The sequence below is a fragment of the Populus nigra genome, chromosome 17 (assembly GCF_951802175.1).
Source record: "Populus nigra chromosome 17, ddPopNigr1.1, whole genome shotgun sequence".
In the NCBI taxonomy this organism is placed as follows: Eukaryota; Viridiplantae; Streptophyta; class Magnoliopsida; order Malpighiales; family Salicaceae; genus Populus; species Populus nigra.
In genome coordinates, this window is record NC_084868.1 from 4,357,623 (window position 1) to 4,374,967 (window position 17,345).

Consider the following 17,345-nt stretch of genomic DNA (forward strand, 5'->3'; position numbering starts at 1 on the left):
CGAATATCTCATGTAACCTGTCCACGAGTAACTTCAAGTTTAATGTTACATCGTCATCATCAAATTTGAATCACAGGCAGCCAGTGACTAGATATGGAATCAGCATGCATTCACAAATCCACTAAATTCCCAATACTAGTTCTACAAAACCAAGATGCATCTAAAAGACATGTCACATGAAATCACCCTCACAAATTTTCACCAGCGGCAGATATGGGAAAACCAAATTACTTCAATGAATGTGGCACGCTATACAGCCATCAATCCACGAGAGTTTTCATAAGAAAAATCCAGAGGAACTTTAAGTACATAGCAAAAGAAACAGTGACGAAAGTTATTTGCTATTCAAAAAGACATTCAACCAAATTCATGAGTCAAAATTTTAAGTATTATCCTATGTGCTGCACTTATAAAACTCTTGAGTCTTGAAAAATAACAAAACAAAACTCATCAACAGCTCTTCAGGCCTCTGTGATGGGGAAATCAAAAACCACATCTTTCCCTGTAAGCTTCCTGTAAACTCCAGCAAATGACTCCAGCTTGTACTCGGTGTTATTGCGCTCCTTGGGATCCAAGAAGATCTGACAAACAAAAAAATATAGAGAATTAATGAGAAGGGCAAAGATTATGGTGATAGAGAATACAATTCCAACTATAATTTTCTGTTCCTTTGTCTTAAAGTGTGAAAGCTACCTTGCTAATTTTGGATCCATCAATCCTGTATCTGGTGCGCTTTCCAACAATCTCAGCAGGATAAACTAAATCCTCAAGCATGGCTTCATGCACAGCAGTTAGGGTGCGGGAGCGGGGGCGCTGAACAGCAGAGCCTTTCTTGGGTGGACGCACAATCCTTCGGGTAGCAAGCAGAACAACATCCTGCCAAAATATCAGAGGAATTGAAACATGAATCAGAATTCAGATTCAAACAAGTATTGAATTGAAGCTGGGATTGACATAGTATATTAACCACGACTAGGAACTACAAATGCTAAGCACCTCCTTCTATGGACTTGAACCTTCAGCCTTGAGGTTGCAAGCTCTAAGCTTCATATTCCCCCTCTATTACACATGTAGAAAACTAAGAATCTGAAATAACATTACCTTCCCACTAAACTTTTTCTCCAGCTCTCTAACAAGACGAAGATGAATCTTGCGATAAGCCTTCCTTAGTCTATAAGGAACATAAATGACAATAGCTTTGCGATTTCCAGCAACATCTATTTGACTGCAAAATTTGCAAAGTTTAAATTTAGCACATAGACCTGGCACCAGAGGAAAAGCAGAAAATTGAGAGAAGAGAATGGAAAAGTTTCTTGTAGAACACACATAAAATTATGTACATACACTGCAGAATTTATGAAGAGATCCTTTAGATCAGTTTTCAGTTCCGAGCTGGTATTTTCCAAATCAAATAATGCCTGCAGAGAAGAAAGCATTTAGATTTGAACATATTTAATTCGTTTAAACCATGAATCCAAAGAAACCAGATTGAATAGTAAAGAACTAACTTGGGCAACAGTCTCCTCAAACTCAGTGGGTTCTGCATCCTTGTCTTTCTGGATCTTCTTCCTTGTGGTGAACATCTTCACAGATCTGGTTAGCAACAGCACAAGACTAGATTCAATGACTGAGCTGTAATTATCAATCTAATTTAATCAGAATGAATAGCTGGACATCCATTATGAGTTGTCATCCTAATGAACACCTAATTTCCGTCATATATCCATAAACATGACTCTTTCTCTACTTGTTCAGAAATAAACTAAGAGTTAGAGAACAAAACATTCATGGATAATGAATACCAACAGGCAGTCTAGTGTCAAAAGGCAGACCAAACTTCAGACCTTAATACATACTGCATTAGCCTATTACTGCAACCAATGTTGGTTTATATGTCATCACGCTTAAACAAACAAATGGTAACTACCAAAGGAGAAATTAAAATAATCTACGTTAACCCACATGATGCAGCAGAAATAATTTTATAGGTGTTTCTATCACAAAATTTAAACAACTACAGGCGGCCTAGCAAATAATTATGCCTTAAAATACAACAATCCAACACCTAAAATCAATCCACACAAGTCCTTTTCCACTAAAAATATTTCCTTTTCCATAATCTTAACACTAAAAAAATCCGTTCTCAATTCTCCTTTGTATCGTCTTTGTTCCATTTACTAACAAACCAATCAGATTGAATCATAAAAACATCAATTGTAAGAATTGACAAACGGAAACAAGATTAATGCATATCTATTATACAGTTGCTGAGCTGTACAGCACACAAAACAGCTGCTTCGATCTTTCAAAAGGAGTGCAACGTGAACCAATAAAAACCCATTTGCTTTAGAGACAAGATACACCATCATTAGAAAACAGACGTCAAGATTTAAGCTTCTACGAGAACCCAGTTGACAAACAAGAAAAATAGAACAGCCCATTCGATATTAGAAGCTAAAAGAACCACAACAAGCAATTATATAGCAGGTTCAATCTGCTTGGCATTGATGAAAAGGAATTTACAGAAAATCCATTTTAGTTTTTGAGACTTACCAGGCAAGCAGCGGTCAGGAAACTGCTGCTATGGTTGCTGTCGATGCTACTGCTTTTTTAGGCGAAGAGATCGAAGAGTGGATCAGAGCAGGTTTAATACTATGGAGGGAGACTAAGGGATACACTTGCCCTATTTTGAACGGCTAGGATTTATTTAAGGAATTCGACACGATCCGTTGATATTCTTTTGTCTTCCTTTCTTTCACTTTCATGTTTTCGAAAAACCTCACTATTGTCCCTACATTTGTAACAATTCGACAAGCTTTCACCGTGAAAATGGTTTTCTAAAACTTTATCCTTGTTATAAAATTTAACAAATTCAATCTAATTAAATTAAATTAAATTGCATTACATTATAAGATGAATGCCAGATAAAATTTTATAAAATGGTTAAGAATAAATAAATAAATAAATTCTCCAGGAAAATTAATTTTTAAAAAATGGTTATGGTATAAAAGACCTAATATTTTCTTAAAAAATAAAATCTTCACAACTTTTAAGAAATAAGAAAATTCACAAGAACTAAAAGTTATAAAAATGTTAAAGAAACAAATATTAAAAAAAAACTTTTAAGAGATAGATGATAGGAGTAATTATTTTCGGTTCGGTTCTGTTTTTAGAACAAAAACTAGTTCAAACCAGTTTAGCTTGATTTTTTCTAGTTTGACTCGGTTTTTTTCCAGCTTTTTTTTTGTTGGGTTCGGTTCGATTTTTTCGGTTTCAAACTTATAAAACCGAAACCGAACCGGTCGGTTTTTCAAACTTTTAATTGGTTTTTTTCCATGGTTCGATTTTTTCGGTTATTTTTTTCCGGTTTTTCGGTTTAATTGGTTTTTTGGTTTTGTTGCTCAACCCTAATAGATGATATAAATTTTTAGAGATTAAAATATTTTGAATATGATAAGCCATTAAAGTATTAGAAAATTTTTGATAAATAAAAAAAAAATCAAAACTTCCTAGATTTATTTAAAGAAATAAAAGCAAACGCTCCAAATGCTAAACCATTTGGAATAAAAAATTCACGGTTTTCCAGGACTTTTAAGAATCTTTGGTAATAATATATTTTTTTAGAAAATTTTTAATGGTTGAGAATTTTCATTTCTTATATAATTTTTATTTTAAAAAATTATTTTTTAGTTTTTTTAATTTCTTGAATTCTTTAAAATTCTATTTTAAAAATTATTGATATTTTTATTCATGTTAAATAATAGATAATTTTTATAATGTATTATGTTATATATTCTTTTTTGTTCCTTCCAATAAAGAAAAATCATAATTAAAAACTCAGTTTCAACTTGAGGCACATAATAGCCTCGCAAATCAAATAAAATATATGTATCCAATATTATGATATTTAAGAAAAATATATAAATCCCTAACAAACAAGGATGCCAATGAGCAATCATGTGATTATTATTATAACTTTTGCAGCAAATAAGGCATGCCTTAGTAGAGAAAGCATACCTAGTGATTGTTGGAATCAAAACAAGAATTAAAAAAGAGGGTTTAAATGTTAAAACCGACTCAAAATGTTTTTAAAGAACTTAGTTGCTGCAAAAACTAGAAAAAAAATATTTAAAACAAAATTTTGACATCCATCTTGATTAAAAATCATTCAAAAGCAAATTGATAGCCACAAAATTATAAACAAGTATCATGTCTACACATGCTTGAACATATTTTGAAGTAAACTAGTACTAGTTATGAAAAATAGACATAAATGTTGAAATCAAGACTTTTAATGCCAACATTGACTAAAAATAATTTGTAAACAAAATGGTAGGTTTAAGAAATTGAAAAAAATATCAAAATAGAATTTTGACATCAAAACCCCACCAATATAGTTTTCAAATGATATCAATAAAAACAATAGCCAAATTTTGTTTGACAATAGTGAAAAAACATATATAAAAAAAACAAATTAATATATAAACATGCATGCCAACATAAAAACAAAATGAGTAGGAAAACAAATTTCAAAATGAACGAGGACAAAACAGTTATACAACGGTTTAATCCAATAAGCAACACATCTCATCCTTCTAGCTTTATCCTAAAGGTTTAACACTTGTTTATGATCTTTGATCCATGAAATGTCATGAACCAAATTATAAATACACTTTAAAAATAATAAATATATAAAAATAAAAAAATAAAGCAAATTAAAATAACATAAGATATGAGAAGGATGAATTAGATTATGTTGTCATAGCGATCGACATGTCGGATTATACATCGTCACTATTATTGGCATGTGGGATCATGCATTATTGTGTACATCTAAATGACTCGACTCCCTCATCCTTTCCTTATTAATGGTGCAACCCACCATCACTTGAGCAAATATATATAATCTTAGAAAAGCCTAAGTATCTTATTTTCTTTCACCTTTATGCAATTATAATTTTTTATTATGTTTATTGCTAGTACTACCATTATTCGATAAGGATGATAATATTTTTGTGTTGCTATTGATTGTTAGTTGGTGTTGTTGTGGATATAGTTGCTTGACTGCTTTTTATGATCGGCTTATTTTAACTTGCAAGTGCACGAGTATACAACGTAGCAATTAACTCGGCAAGATCGAGGTCATATCCACAGAAAGCTAGATCTGGAAATTAAGCTAGGTAACAAAAAAAACTCGAGAGAAATTAAATTACAATAACTTGGTTGAAAATAATTCATGGATTTGTTTTCAAAGATGAGAAAGTGTAAATAGATTTTAAATGACAAGAAAAAGTAAGTCTTGGTCCAAATCAATTTTAATGGTGATGTATTGGTGATTCCTTCAACATATATAAGATAACTCAACATAATATCAACGATGGTGATATAAGATCAGAAGATATTACAATGAAGTTTAAAAAGATGAAGATTAATTATTGTTTAAGAATGAACAAGTACTTTCATATTAAGTAAGACATTGAATCAAGCAATCTCTATACCAAAACTAAGGTTTGTACATAAAAATTCAAGATTATAACATTACCTAAATGATTTCTAAAATTTCTTTGCAATAATAAAACATTCATGAAGAAAATAAGAAGATAAACATTGAGATTCATTCATATCTTAAAGAACTCACCTCAATCACCATCATCCTTGATTTGGATCCAAGAAGGAGATTAGCCAACCATGATTATTTATAATAACACTTTAATAAACATGAAATAACTAGAATCAAACTGAAATAATGAGTTTTACAAGCTAAAGAACCGAAGTCTATAAAGAAGAACACAACACAATTTTAGTAAAAATTCGGACACAAATCTGACTCTAACTTTGGATAGCAATTCGACCCTCTTAGAAGCCTCCTTTGGAGATGGCTATTAGAGACATATTTATAGGTCATTATGTTAGCTTTCCATATCATTAAAGAACAACTCAATTGGACATCTGAGTCAAAAGTTATGGGCAAAACACCAAAAGGTGTTCTAGAAAATCAAATCAGGTCAGCTTGATGAACACTTTGGTGCATGTTTTTCTTCCTCCTTTATGAGCTTCTCTTTCTTCTTTTGACCCAAAATAATGTCACAATGTCCCCTCCAACTTTCCATCCATGTGCTTGCCCTCTTGGATCAATGAATTGCCTAAAATAAATCAAATGTTATTTGTTGTGTGGACATGTAAGATCATGGATTGTGCTTGGGCTGATTTGGAGCTGAATTTAGGCATCAAATAAGGATACAAATGTACCTATTATTTGGGCTAAGATTGACATTGAAACCTTGAGTGTTTGATGGTTGAAGTTTACACACAACATAAAGCAAGTTTGGGCTTGAAATAGATCATATGATATTCTTTTCTAGAATTGGAATTGAAGATTGATTTTTGGGGCACATTTGGAGCACTTATTTGAACCAAGATTTACTTCAATCTTTAACTAAATTTCTTTTCAATTCTTTGTTCCGAATTCTGACGTTGAATTTTCTGAAATAATTCATTTAAGCTCCAAAAACCTATCGAAACATTAAAAGAAACTTCATTACTAAAAAGCACATCAATTATTATAAAAACCCAAATAAAAACAATAAATACATATGTAAAATAAGAGACTTAATGATACTTTTGATGCACAATCAATAGTCATTGGTAAAGGGAGGATATGTTGTTGTGCTTGATTAGAAGGATAGTTAACAAGGTTTGATGTTGTTTTTTATGTGAGGCTAGCACGAGAATGATTCTTGGTTATGGTAGTTACATTTTATATAAAGATAAGGGGGGTTTTGAGTGATGATAGTGCTTTGGTGTGGTGTTAGGCTTGAAAATGTGTTGGTGTTGTCATGACATGCACGACATCGAATGACAGGGTAATCTTTTGGAATTGAAATGGGGGTTTTGAGTTTAATCATAAAGTTATGATTATGGGGTTCCGTAGTCGCCACTTAGTATTATAGTTACTGAGAAATATAATGGTATGCGACAGTCTAGGTAAAGGGACTAGTTTTGCAAAGAAAAGACACATCACCCCCAGTATACCGTACATAAGGTAAGCTGAATTGTTGATTGATTATATTTTAAGGTCATGTTTCTATCCATTAGTCTCATCTAACATTCAAAGTAGATCTCTTTTTTCGAGGAAGTCTCTATCTTATTGGATTTAATCCTAATCATTCTAAGGTCTAAATTTATCATCGTATTTATTTCTTGGATATAACTAATTCATAACGTTCCGAATAACATGTTATAGGATTTTTGGTATTTTGGTCAAATTATAATGGATAATCATAATTTGGTTAAGATATCTTTTTTTTGCATTTCTTAAAACATGATAAAAATATGATTTTATCTTTTCAGAAAATATGCATGAAAAACCTTTAGGATTCGGTCATATGCACGAAAACAAAATATTATTTGTTCTTTGAAAATAAAGTTTATTTTTTAATTTTTAGATTGTTTTTTGAATTTTTGAGAAAAATAAGATATTTTTTTATATAGGATCCATATCTTATGGTATAAGTCTACAACCCGATATTAAACAAAATTATTAGGAAAAAAATGTGATGGTCCCATAAATAATTTTAAAAATGGTCTTTAAAAAATTCTATTTTTTATATTACTACTACTACTACTATTATTATTTTTTTAAAAAAGTTGGACGGGCCCGAGGCCAAAGTCCGGCCTAGTCGGATTGGGTTAGGTCGACTAAAGGCCCAATAATCCTTTTTTTTAATAGGCTGAACCCGACCCAGCCATGTGAGCTGGGTTGAAACAGGTTCAGTCCACCTACATTACATGGTCACTGGTCTAGCCTAGTGACCATGTTAATTATTTCAATTGCTACAAAACGTGAATTAACATTCTGCATGCAGTGGATGAGAGAAGATTTACAAAGGGGAAAAAGGGAAAAGAGAAGAAGATTACCTAGCATGGAGGGTGTGTAGCTGTCGTTGTTGGTCCGCCGATGTGCCTGAGGTGCTGCTGGAGTTGCTCCTGATGCCACTGCTGAAGATTTTTGTCTAGAGGAAAAAGAAAAGTCTTACGATGGCGTGGCTATTCATGGGAGAGGTAGAGAGGATGTGAAAAAGATGCATGACTGTTGGTGGAGGATATTGGTGTTAGTAAGGGCATAGAGGTTGAGGCTACAAAGGAGGGAGAAGAATGATGATGACAGATAAAAAAACACGGGGAAAGGTTGGTTTTTAACTCACTTTCACTCATCTTTTTTCTGTCCCCTCAATGCCCGGAATTTGCTTCTATTTACAAAGGGTGAAAGAGGGATATCTTGTCTTTATTGGGGACTAATCTTGACCCTTGAATATTCAATCTAGAAGAATCTCAACCGTTGCCTCAAAGTCATCATCATGAGCTGCTAAAATTTAGTCGATAAAGACTGATTGGGTTAGCCTTTTTAGGGCGGTGCAGCTGCAGCTGTAAGGGCAATCAGCTGGCAAGAGTTATGCTAGAGTGTAATACAATGTCACGTGAGCTCTCATCTCTCTAATAATACGATTTCTTGCCCTATCTCTTACTAGGCACACTTTTGAGCCCTCATTTCTAACACTTTCAAAAGAATTGAAACATTTCTTGATTTGATAAATCCACAATCTCTCATTCCTTTTTCTTCTTTACAATCATATTATCTAAAGTCTCTTACAGAACTTTTTGTCATAAGCATTGTAAAGAGGAGACTACTGTCATAAAATATTTTTGGGTTTCCCCCCCTTTACCTGACAAATAATTAACACTAAATCTCTATAAACATTGAGTTTTACAAGCTTCATATTTGTTTGTGTTATTGGTGCATTGGAACTACAACATCACCGAAACATGGTACCGCTTCTTTTTTGGAGAAATTATTACCGCTTCATTCTCATTCCATGCTACGTTTATAACTCCATCGAAATACATAGTCCACTAGTCATTTGCACCACCACCACTCTCAATCGCTAATACATCCTCATCGGGAATGTCAAAATACAATGGCTCATGATCTTTCACAACATTATATGTTAGGTGGTCAGTAATCACACTCTCTTTTACAGCCTTTCTTGTCATATAGTCGATATCATATTATGCCAATAACACTTGTCAGCTTGCTATCTGGATTGATAACTCTATTTATAATAAGAAAAAAAATTAAATAAAGCTAGAAAAATAATAAAAGAGTTATAAACCAAATAGAAAAAAATTATCATAAATCAACTAGAAAAGTATTGCAAATCCTAAACAATAACTTCTAAACCTTATTTAAAGGCCTTACCACACTCAAATGGATACAAAATCTTAACCCTATGGAAATCTTATTTCAATATAGTTTAATTCAACAGTCAGATTGAAAGTTATGTGCATTAACATAAAAGTGCATTTTACAGAAAAAAATCTCCTACATAGTTTTTCTAAGTTAGAGAGAACTCATCCTCGAATTTAAATTTTTCATTTCTCAATAACTAATATGTCTAATAAAGACTATCCAATCTATTTTCTTCCTTTTCTTTAAGTGTATAAAAAATTAGAAATCAACTTTAGTCCCTCATCTTAAAATTTGTATAAGAAACAACAATTGACAAATTATTTTTCTTCCATTGCCTTTTAGAATAATAAAAAGCAAACCTTAAATTTGCCTCATCAACATGTATTGTATCCATATAACCTATATTTTTTATAAATAAAAACTTATAATCAAAAGAATCAACATAATTTAAATCAATATTATTTTTGTTGAGCACCTTTCATGTTTTTTTTTTGTTCTCAACCTCTAACTTATCAACAATGATATAATTAATGATATGATCACTACCATTAATATCATTGTTTATGATATTATATTTTAAATTATCATCAAAATAAACATCATAAATTGATGTAAAATACTAAATCCACATTTACCTTATCATAAATAGGATCACTAAAATCTTCACGATTTTCATCTTGATCAAGAAACTGCTCCTTTGATCATGTTTTTGAAATGAGTTTTGAAAACTACTCATAGACCTAGGACTACTCTTCTCACGATCCCTCGTGTTCCTCACCTACACCAACTAACGTGTTAATTTTGCAATTCGTCTCTGCATGTCTTCTATCACCAGTTTCTAAACACCATTTTTCAATTATGTAATTTGTCTCTGCATGTCTTCTATCACCAGCTCCTGAACATTTCTCTCTCGATGGGGAATTTTCTCATCAACTTTTACCTAAACACATTCTGCTCTGCAATCTCTTCAAACCATGGTTATTTAGCAGCATATAAGAAGCAAAACAACATGGGATTGCAACACATAACAAGTAATAACCTAAGATTATTGGGCTTTGATACCAACTAACACAGACACTAACATAGACACTAACACAGACAAAAAGATAACAAGTTAGAAAGATAAAATTGAACTCGAATGGAGTTGTCACACCAAATCCTAATTCATAATTTATTACTGAATATTTTTTTTTCAAGTTGTTTCCTAAAATACAATCTAAATAACACTATTTATGCTTGGAAAAAAAATCCTAAACAAAGCTAAAATAAATAATAAAAAAGTTCTAAATCAAATGAAAAAAATAATCATAAATCAACGAGGAAAATATTGTGAATTTCAAACAATAGCTTTTAGTCCTTATTTTAAAACCTTCTCTTACCAAGATGAATATGAAATTTTAACCCTATATCTTCTAAAGTTTTCTATCAAAATATATATCAATTCAATCAAACAATTAATTGAAAATTATACTTATTATTAATATAAAGTTATATTTGAAAAGAAAACCCTAAATGAAAAAAAAAACATTAGAAATGAATGATGGATTTGAGACCCTACTAGGTAGCCATTTTTCTCTGTGTGGGAGAACAAATTCAGGATTCCAATTGTCTTTAAGCAATCATATATTTTTTTTTTTAATTATCGTGGGTGTCCGGGCCAGCTTGCGCGCACCTCGACTAATCCCACGGGCCCTGAAGTTAACGACCATGTAAGCCTCTAGTGGCCATCATATGAGCAGCCATAGGGTTTGAACCTGAGACCTAAGAGGGAGCAAATCCCTTAGTTCCAAGCTCTTACCACTAGGCCACCACCTAGATGGTTAAGCAATCATATTTTTACATCTACGTGATGGGTCCGTACCTTCTTATCTCAGGATTCCAGACAGTGGCGGAACTAGGGGGAGGCTGGCAGGGGCCCGGGCCCCTACAAGGAAATTTTTCCCAGCCTCTACCTTTTTAAAATAATTAAAGTTTTACTCTTTTTAAAATATTTCTTTTAATTTGGCCCCCCTTACTTTTTTCTTCTTGCTCCGCCCCTTATTCCAGATATCTTAATATTTTTAGGAAGTTCCCTTCCCCAACTCTGTCAACTGTAATTTCCTTTGAGCTTAAGCCCCTATTTTCACAAGATAAATAAATAAAAAATAACAACAAAATAACTGAATATAAAACATTAAGATTGGCCTAGATTAGATAAACATGACTATCAGAAAAGAAGCCCAGTAGTTCGGATCTGTCTGGATTTTTCTTGTATGATTGCTATTAATAGGAGTAAAGGTGCGAAAAAAGAAAACAACATAAAACTCTCCCCATTAGATCAAATCCTGCATACAAGTGTACAACAAGCAAGAATTTAGCCTTTCTGTGTCTGGCCAGTCTTTTAGCTTGATGCATGCATGTCCATGCTGTCATTTCCAGAACATTTACGTTGTATTCTCTTTAATTTTTTTTTTTTTTGAGAAATAGCTAGCCACAGTATTGGAAAACAAGCATTTGTCTTGCATGCCAAGCAAGATCCAGTCTCTACGGATCCTTTTTTCTAGATAGGCGAGGCAGGAGTTTGTTTTTGTTCTGGTTTTTGGAAAACGAAAGAGGAAATGAAGATAGATGAAGATCTGGGTCCTGATCGCGAAGACCAATTCCAAACAGACGATGAGGAAAACCAGGGTGAAAGGTTTTGTCAAAGCGATTCAGATTCAGAATCTGATAGCATGGATTCTTCACAGTACCTCTCCAACAACAGTTTTGACGTTACCACTCCATCATGGCCTCAGAGTTACAGGTACTTTATCAAATGTCCCACCTTGTATCTATTTTTGGTTTTCTTTAAATTAAACGTGTATATTTATGTCAATCTATTTTTATTCACTCAAATATTGATTGATTGGAATTCGCAGCAAAGTATTATAATCACATGGATCTGCTCTATTTATTCTCTTCTTTTATTGCATTCTTTTCACTCATGGGAGATTGTCTTAACTAACACTGGTAGGTCTAGCGTTAAGATCACGAAACAATTGTAAAAGCATCATATGAATGTGAAGGTAGTGCAACTCCATGGATTAAGAGAAGCAAGAAAATATAAATGGTGATGAATTCGTGAAAAAACTTTACATAGAAATTAAGCTTTTCATGGGCCGCGAATAGATATCATAGACATTAAAAGGTAGAATGACACTTCAATTTGTGCAGGAAGTCGATAGACTTGCTTACCGGGACGACACCTCCTTCAGTTAACATCTTGAAAGGGACCAGTAGTATGGCGGGGAAAACCAGTTCTTTAACTTCAGTTTATAAGAGACGTCAAGGTTCAGAAGTGGATTCTTCTCTAAGTAGCCCATTCATCTCCGGACAAAGTTTAGGCAAAGAAGTACCAAGCTTCATACTGCCTGTGAAGTCATCTGCATCTTCTCATTCGAGATTTTCTGTTAATGAATTGGCACCACCAGATCAAAAAGCTTCATTAGCTCAATCAATACTCAATGGTACATGGAATAACTTTCATCTCTAAGCTCTTTTTTCTCAGAATTAGTGCGATAAACAAAATCATGATGCTTCAATGCAATGGTCATGTGTCTCCCAAACGATTCATCAAATAATTCCACAAGGACCACATTTATTACAGTAGAGGTGGCTAGCTTTGAATTCGCAGTTGAAGGTTTTAATATTCTATTAGCTATTGGATTAATCATTTTCTGTTTGTCGTCGTCTAAAACTAGGCCACAGAAGAGTTCCTTTTGGCGCCATGGAATTGACACCGCTATATTCTAAGAGATGACATAGCTTGCTTTTATCCGCACCTGGAAAACTCACGCTGGGGGTTGTTTTCCACCTTCTTTTCTTCTCTACAATTTACTATATTTTATGTTTTTCTATCTAGGAACAAATGTTTTGTGCGGCATCGGACTCCTTACAATGCCTTACGCAATCAAAGAAGGAGGGTGGTTGAGCCTCATAATACTCTCACTATTTGGTGTCATCTGCTGCTACACTGGGATATTATTGAAAAATTGTTTAGAAAGCTCTCCTGGACTACAAACTTACCCTGATATTGGACAAGCTGCTTTTGGAGTGGGTGGGCGCTTAGTGATATCAGTAAGTGAAATCACAATGTGATATGTCAGCAGTTAATAAATTTTAAGAACATTAGCTGGTGGATTTGCTGCATTAAAACAAAATTTTTTGTTGTTTCATATAACTGACAGTTGGGTTTGGGCCAATGCAGATGGTATTATACGTTGAATTATATGTAAGTGTGACGAATTCTTCGTGCATCTCAGCTCTCTATTAATTTCAGTGTCCTTTCTTCCCAAGTACTTAAAGGAGATTAGCTTCAATCTGCAGGCTTCGTGTGTGGAGTACGTAATCATGATGAGTGATAACTTGTCAACATTATTCCCAAACATGTACATGAATTTTGCGGGAATACATCTGGATTGTCATCAAATCTTCTCCATCACGGCAACTCTCATTGTTCTTCCAACAGTGTGGCTTCGAGACCTAAGTTTGCTGTCATACCTTTCAGGTTCCATTTCTATTTTTGTTTTTTCTCTCTTTAATACACTATAGTACCATTTCTAGCTCCCTTTTTCTTCAGCATAAAAAGCTTATTGTAAACTTAACAATAGCTGCTGATCTCTATGCCTATGTGATCAGTTGGAGGAGTAGGCGCATCAATTATAGTTGCTCTCTGCTTGTTATGGACTGGGGTGATCGACAAAATTGGATTTCATCCAACTGGAACAGCTCTAGACCTTGCAAACTTGCCTGTTGCAATTGGTATATATGGTTTCGGCTTCTCTGGCCATTCAGTTTTTCCAAATATTTACTCTTCTATGAAAGAACCATCAAGGTTTCCAACAGTTTTAATTACCAGGTAAATTGGTACTATATGCACTTCCTTTCTGCCACCAATCCTATTCGTTCGTTCAGTGTGCTACAATTTGAAAGCTTTATAGATTTATACATGTCTTATTTCTGAGAAAGAGCATTTGTCTAATTCCTCATTTTTTTTTGTTAAGGCTTCATCATTCTAGCTAAATGGAAACAATTGATAGCTTGCACTTCAATTGCCTCGACAATTAATATCGAATAAGGATAATGCTAGAGATACTAAAAGTTTTGATCATAGATGTAGAACTTGATAAACCTGGGCAGAAAATCTTCCATCTCCTAGCATATATTAATCATTGAGGCTTTAAACTTTCCATCTTCCACCTGAAGAATTCCCGCGTCTTGCTTCAAGGCTTTACCGAAGTTTCTGTATATATTTCCAATATAAAATTGGCAAATAGAATCTATTCCTTCAGTAACTTGTTTCTCATGCTGCAGCTTCATTTTTTGTTGGCTTATGTACACTGGAGCAGCAATATGTGGCTTTCTGATGTTCGGGAACTCGATCGAATCTCAGTATACTTTAAACATGCCAGCACAATTTGTGTCTTCTAAAGTTGCAGTCTGGACAGCAGTATGATAAGAAACTCATTTCAATTTTCTTCATAACATTAATCCATGGCCTGATTATTGATTATCTCCCTAAATTACAACCTTTAAGTCATTAACCGCGTATGGAAAGTAGGAGACTGGTTCCTCGTGTTCAATATTTGTGTGATTTGCAGGTTGTTAACCCGATGACCAAGTATGCCTTGGTGATGATGCCTGTTGCATTGAGTTTAGAGGAACTCGTGCCTTCAGGCCGGTTTAGCTCTTACGGCGTGTCATTAATCATCAGAACAATCCTAGTGACCTCGACTTTAGCTGTGGCACTAGCAGTTCCATTCTTTGGTACCAAGAACTTCAATCTCTAACTTGAATGTGAAGTAATAATGCAAATGATCGATCCTTTATTTTGTAATTTGGGGTGCAGGTTTTGTGATGGCCTTAATTGGATCTTTACTTGCAATGCTCGTGGTAAGTTGTCATTCATAGACTGCTCGCTCTTGGTATTAACGCAAAGAAACCGCATGCATTCATGCATCATTTCTCTCTGATCTTCATTTTGTTGCAGGCTGTTATCTTCCCATGTGTATGTTATCTCAGTATACTCCATGAAAGATTAACTAAGTTGCAGGTAAGAATCTGCTCACTCCCTTCACGTTACTGTCTTCACATGAACACATTTATTTCTCTCCATGGTATTTTAGGTGCCGATTAATTTTTTTTTTATTAAAAACATGTCATTCTCTCCTACCAGATAGCAGCTTGCCTTTTCACCACTGGCGTGGGGGTGTTGTTTGCTTGCGTGGGCACATATTCAGCGATTACAAGAATAGCCGGCAAACTTGGCTGACGGAATGAATCAAACAGACACAAAGAAAGACAAAATCTTATTGAAAATGTGTTCTCACTAACAATAACTCTATTTCATATTTTATTCCCTCCTGTAAAGAACGTCAATGACTGATCTTACTGAAAAAAGAAAAAACAACAAAAACTTTGAAAATAGAATTTCAATCCAAAAAAAAGGAAAAATAATGAAATTGAATTAAATAACATCTTTTAAATCTGTTTTAAGGATTTTTTTGACATCGAGTGATTATAACTAATAAATTTTTTTATAAAACTATGCTTGTATAATCTTTTATTCAAATTTAAACATGATGTAATTATTATGAGTTAGTTGTTCGGAATATAGCCAAACTTAATTATTTGGTAAGACCAAACCTTTTTTTTAAATGGTCTATTATATATTTATTTAGAATTATTAGAATCATTAGAATAGTCTACATTAAAGAATATATGAATCATAAGAGAAAAATAATAAAATTAGCTCAAATAATATCTTTTAAATCTGATTTGAAGAGTTTTTTGGACCTTAGATGATCATAACTAGTAAATTTTTGTATAAAACTAAGCTTGTATAATCTCATGGCCGCATTTAAACTTAATCCATTTATCGAATGTGAAGTTATAGATTTTTATGCTATGCTAGTTGTTTGATAAAAAAAAAAAATTAGTTTATTGTTGTTCCATTTATCCATACTTGTTAGGCTATCTAAGTGTTTATTTATGGTAAATCCAAAAATTTAAAACTATTAGAATCATGATAATCATCTATGTCAAGAGTCTGAATCATGAGCAAAAAAACCATGTCCATGACATTTTAAAAATAATTCAAAAGGGGTCCCAGCTCAAGTGTGAGAAAATTGTGTGGAGAGCACTTGAAATTCATATATATATATATATATATATATATATATATATATATATATATATATATATATTTAGGAAAGGTTCCATGAGTGGAAACCCAGATGGAACCTTCCTTCACATCATTCTTTAAAAGTCTTTTTAATTAATATCTTCTCTTTTGTCTGTTTAAAATTATAGTTATAATTATTTTTTATAATAAAATATATTAAAATGATATTTTAAAAAAAATTATTTTTAAAATCAACGCATCAAAATAATTTAAAATATATAAAAAAAATTAAATTTTTATTGAATATGATTTGCACCATATTTGCTAATAATACCTAACTTGTCTAGCAGCATTAATTGTTGTGCTATGCTTTGTCTATAGTGTTTGTTGTATTATTATGTGAGATGTTAGCATCATTATAATGTTTGGTGACTAATTAAGTAATGTTTTTTTAAAAAAAATCATATTTTTATTTAAGAAGATATATATATATATAGTAAACTTCATGACAATAAATTGAAACATAAATACTAAATGGGCACACCCCTACAGAACTCAAGTCCTAAGTCCCATAAAGGGCACTAAAAATGCTTCCAGAAGAGAAGAGGAAAAGGAAGGTAAAATATTTGTTAAAGCTATTTGGAAAGTTTGATAGTGGTAATTTTTTAAAATATATTTTATTTAAAAAATTTTTAAAAAATTTTTTTAAAAAATTATATATTAAAATAATCCAAAAACATTAAAGAATTAAATTTTTTAAAAATATTATTTCAAATGTATGCCTAAATAGCTTCTAAAAATAAAAATATCAAAATTAATATCTCTAAATTATTAGAATATAACTACGTAATAGTTGCTTTTAAAAATTATTTTTTATTGAAAATTTATTAAAATATTTATTTATTATTTTTTAAATTAAATTTTAATATAAATAAATCAAAATAATATAAAAACTTT

The 17,345-nt window shown here is 32.4% G+C and overlaps 2 protein-coding genes across 3 annotated transcripts; one reads left to right on the forward strand and one right to left on the reverse strand.

The window, feature by feature from the left end:
• Positions 1–212: 212 nt before the first annotated feature.
• Positions 213–2,713, reverse strand: LOC133676745 (small ribosomal subunit protein eS7-like). Of its 2 annotated transcripts, none has more exons than XM_062098475.1 (6): positions 2,554–2,713; positions 1,509–1,593; positions 1,345–1,418; positions 1,102–1,225; positions 694–876; positions 213–581 (listed from the first exon to the last, which is right to left on the reverse strand). In XM_062098475.1, the coding sequence occupies exons 2-6, from the start codon at positions 1,581–1,583 to the stop codon at positions 462–464; spliced, it is 576 nt and encodes a 191-aa protein (XP_061954459.1). In that variant the 5' UTR covers positions 1,584–1,593; positions 2,554–2,713; the 3' UTR covers positions 213–461. The 2 variants fall into 2 exon arrangements, with proteins under 2 accessions (XP_061954459.1, XP_061954460.1); XM_062098476.1 differs by having other exon boundaries at positions 1,509–1,632; positions 2,554–2,708.
• A 9,131-nt stretch (positions 2,714–11,844) lies between these two features.
• Positions 11,845–15,536, forward strand: LOC133676677 (amino acid transporter AVT1D-like). The gene is made up of 10 exons (XM_062098396.1): positions 11,845–12,029; positions 12,440–12,732; positions 13,128–13,342; positions 13,592–13,772; positions 13,904–14,123; positions 14,579–14,714; positions 14,866–15,031; positions 15,114–15,157; positions 15,255–15,317; positions 15,441–15,536. Exons 1-10 carry the CDS (start codon positions 11,845–11,847, stop codon positions 15,534–15,536), a joined length of 1,599 nt encoding a protein of 532 aa, XP_061954380.1.
• The last annotated feature ends 1,809 nt before the right edge of the window (positions 15,537–17,345 follow it).

Excerpts from the sequence above, each read along its gene's own strand:
- LOC133676745 (XM_062098475.1), bottom strand. The coding sequence starts at position 1,583 with ATGTTCACCACAAGGAAGAAGATCCAGAAAGACAAGGATGCAGAACCC. Across the intron at positions 1,226-1,344 it reads CTCTTCATAAATTCTGCAGT|TCAAATAGATGTTGCTGGAA; the intron begins GTATGTACATAA and ends CAAATTTTGCAG. Across the intron at positions 877-1,101 it reads AGAAAAAGTTTAGTGGGAAG|GATGTTGTTCTGCTTGCTAC; the intron begins GTAATGTTATTT and ends ATATTTTGGCAG.
- LOC133676677 (XM_062098396.1), top strand. The coding sequence starts at position 11,845 with ATGAAGATAGATGAAGATCTGGGTCCTGATCGCGAAGACCAATTCCAA. Across the intron at positions 13,343-13,591 it reads GTGGGCGCTTAGTGATATCA|GCTTCGTGTGTGGAGTACGT; the intron begins GTAAGTGAAATC and ends TTCAATCTGCAG. Across the intron at positions 14,124-14,578 it reads CCAACAGTTTTAATTACCAG|CTTCATTTTTTGTTGGCTTA; the intron begins GTAAATTGGTAC and ends CTCATGCTGCAG.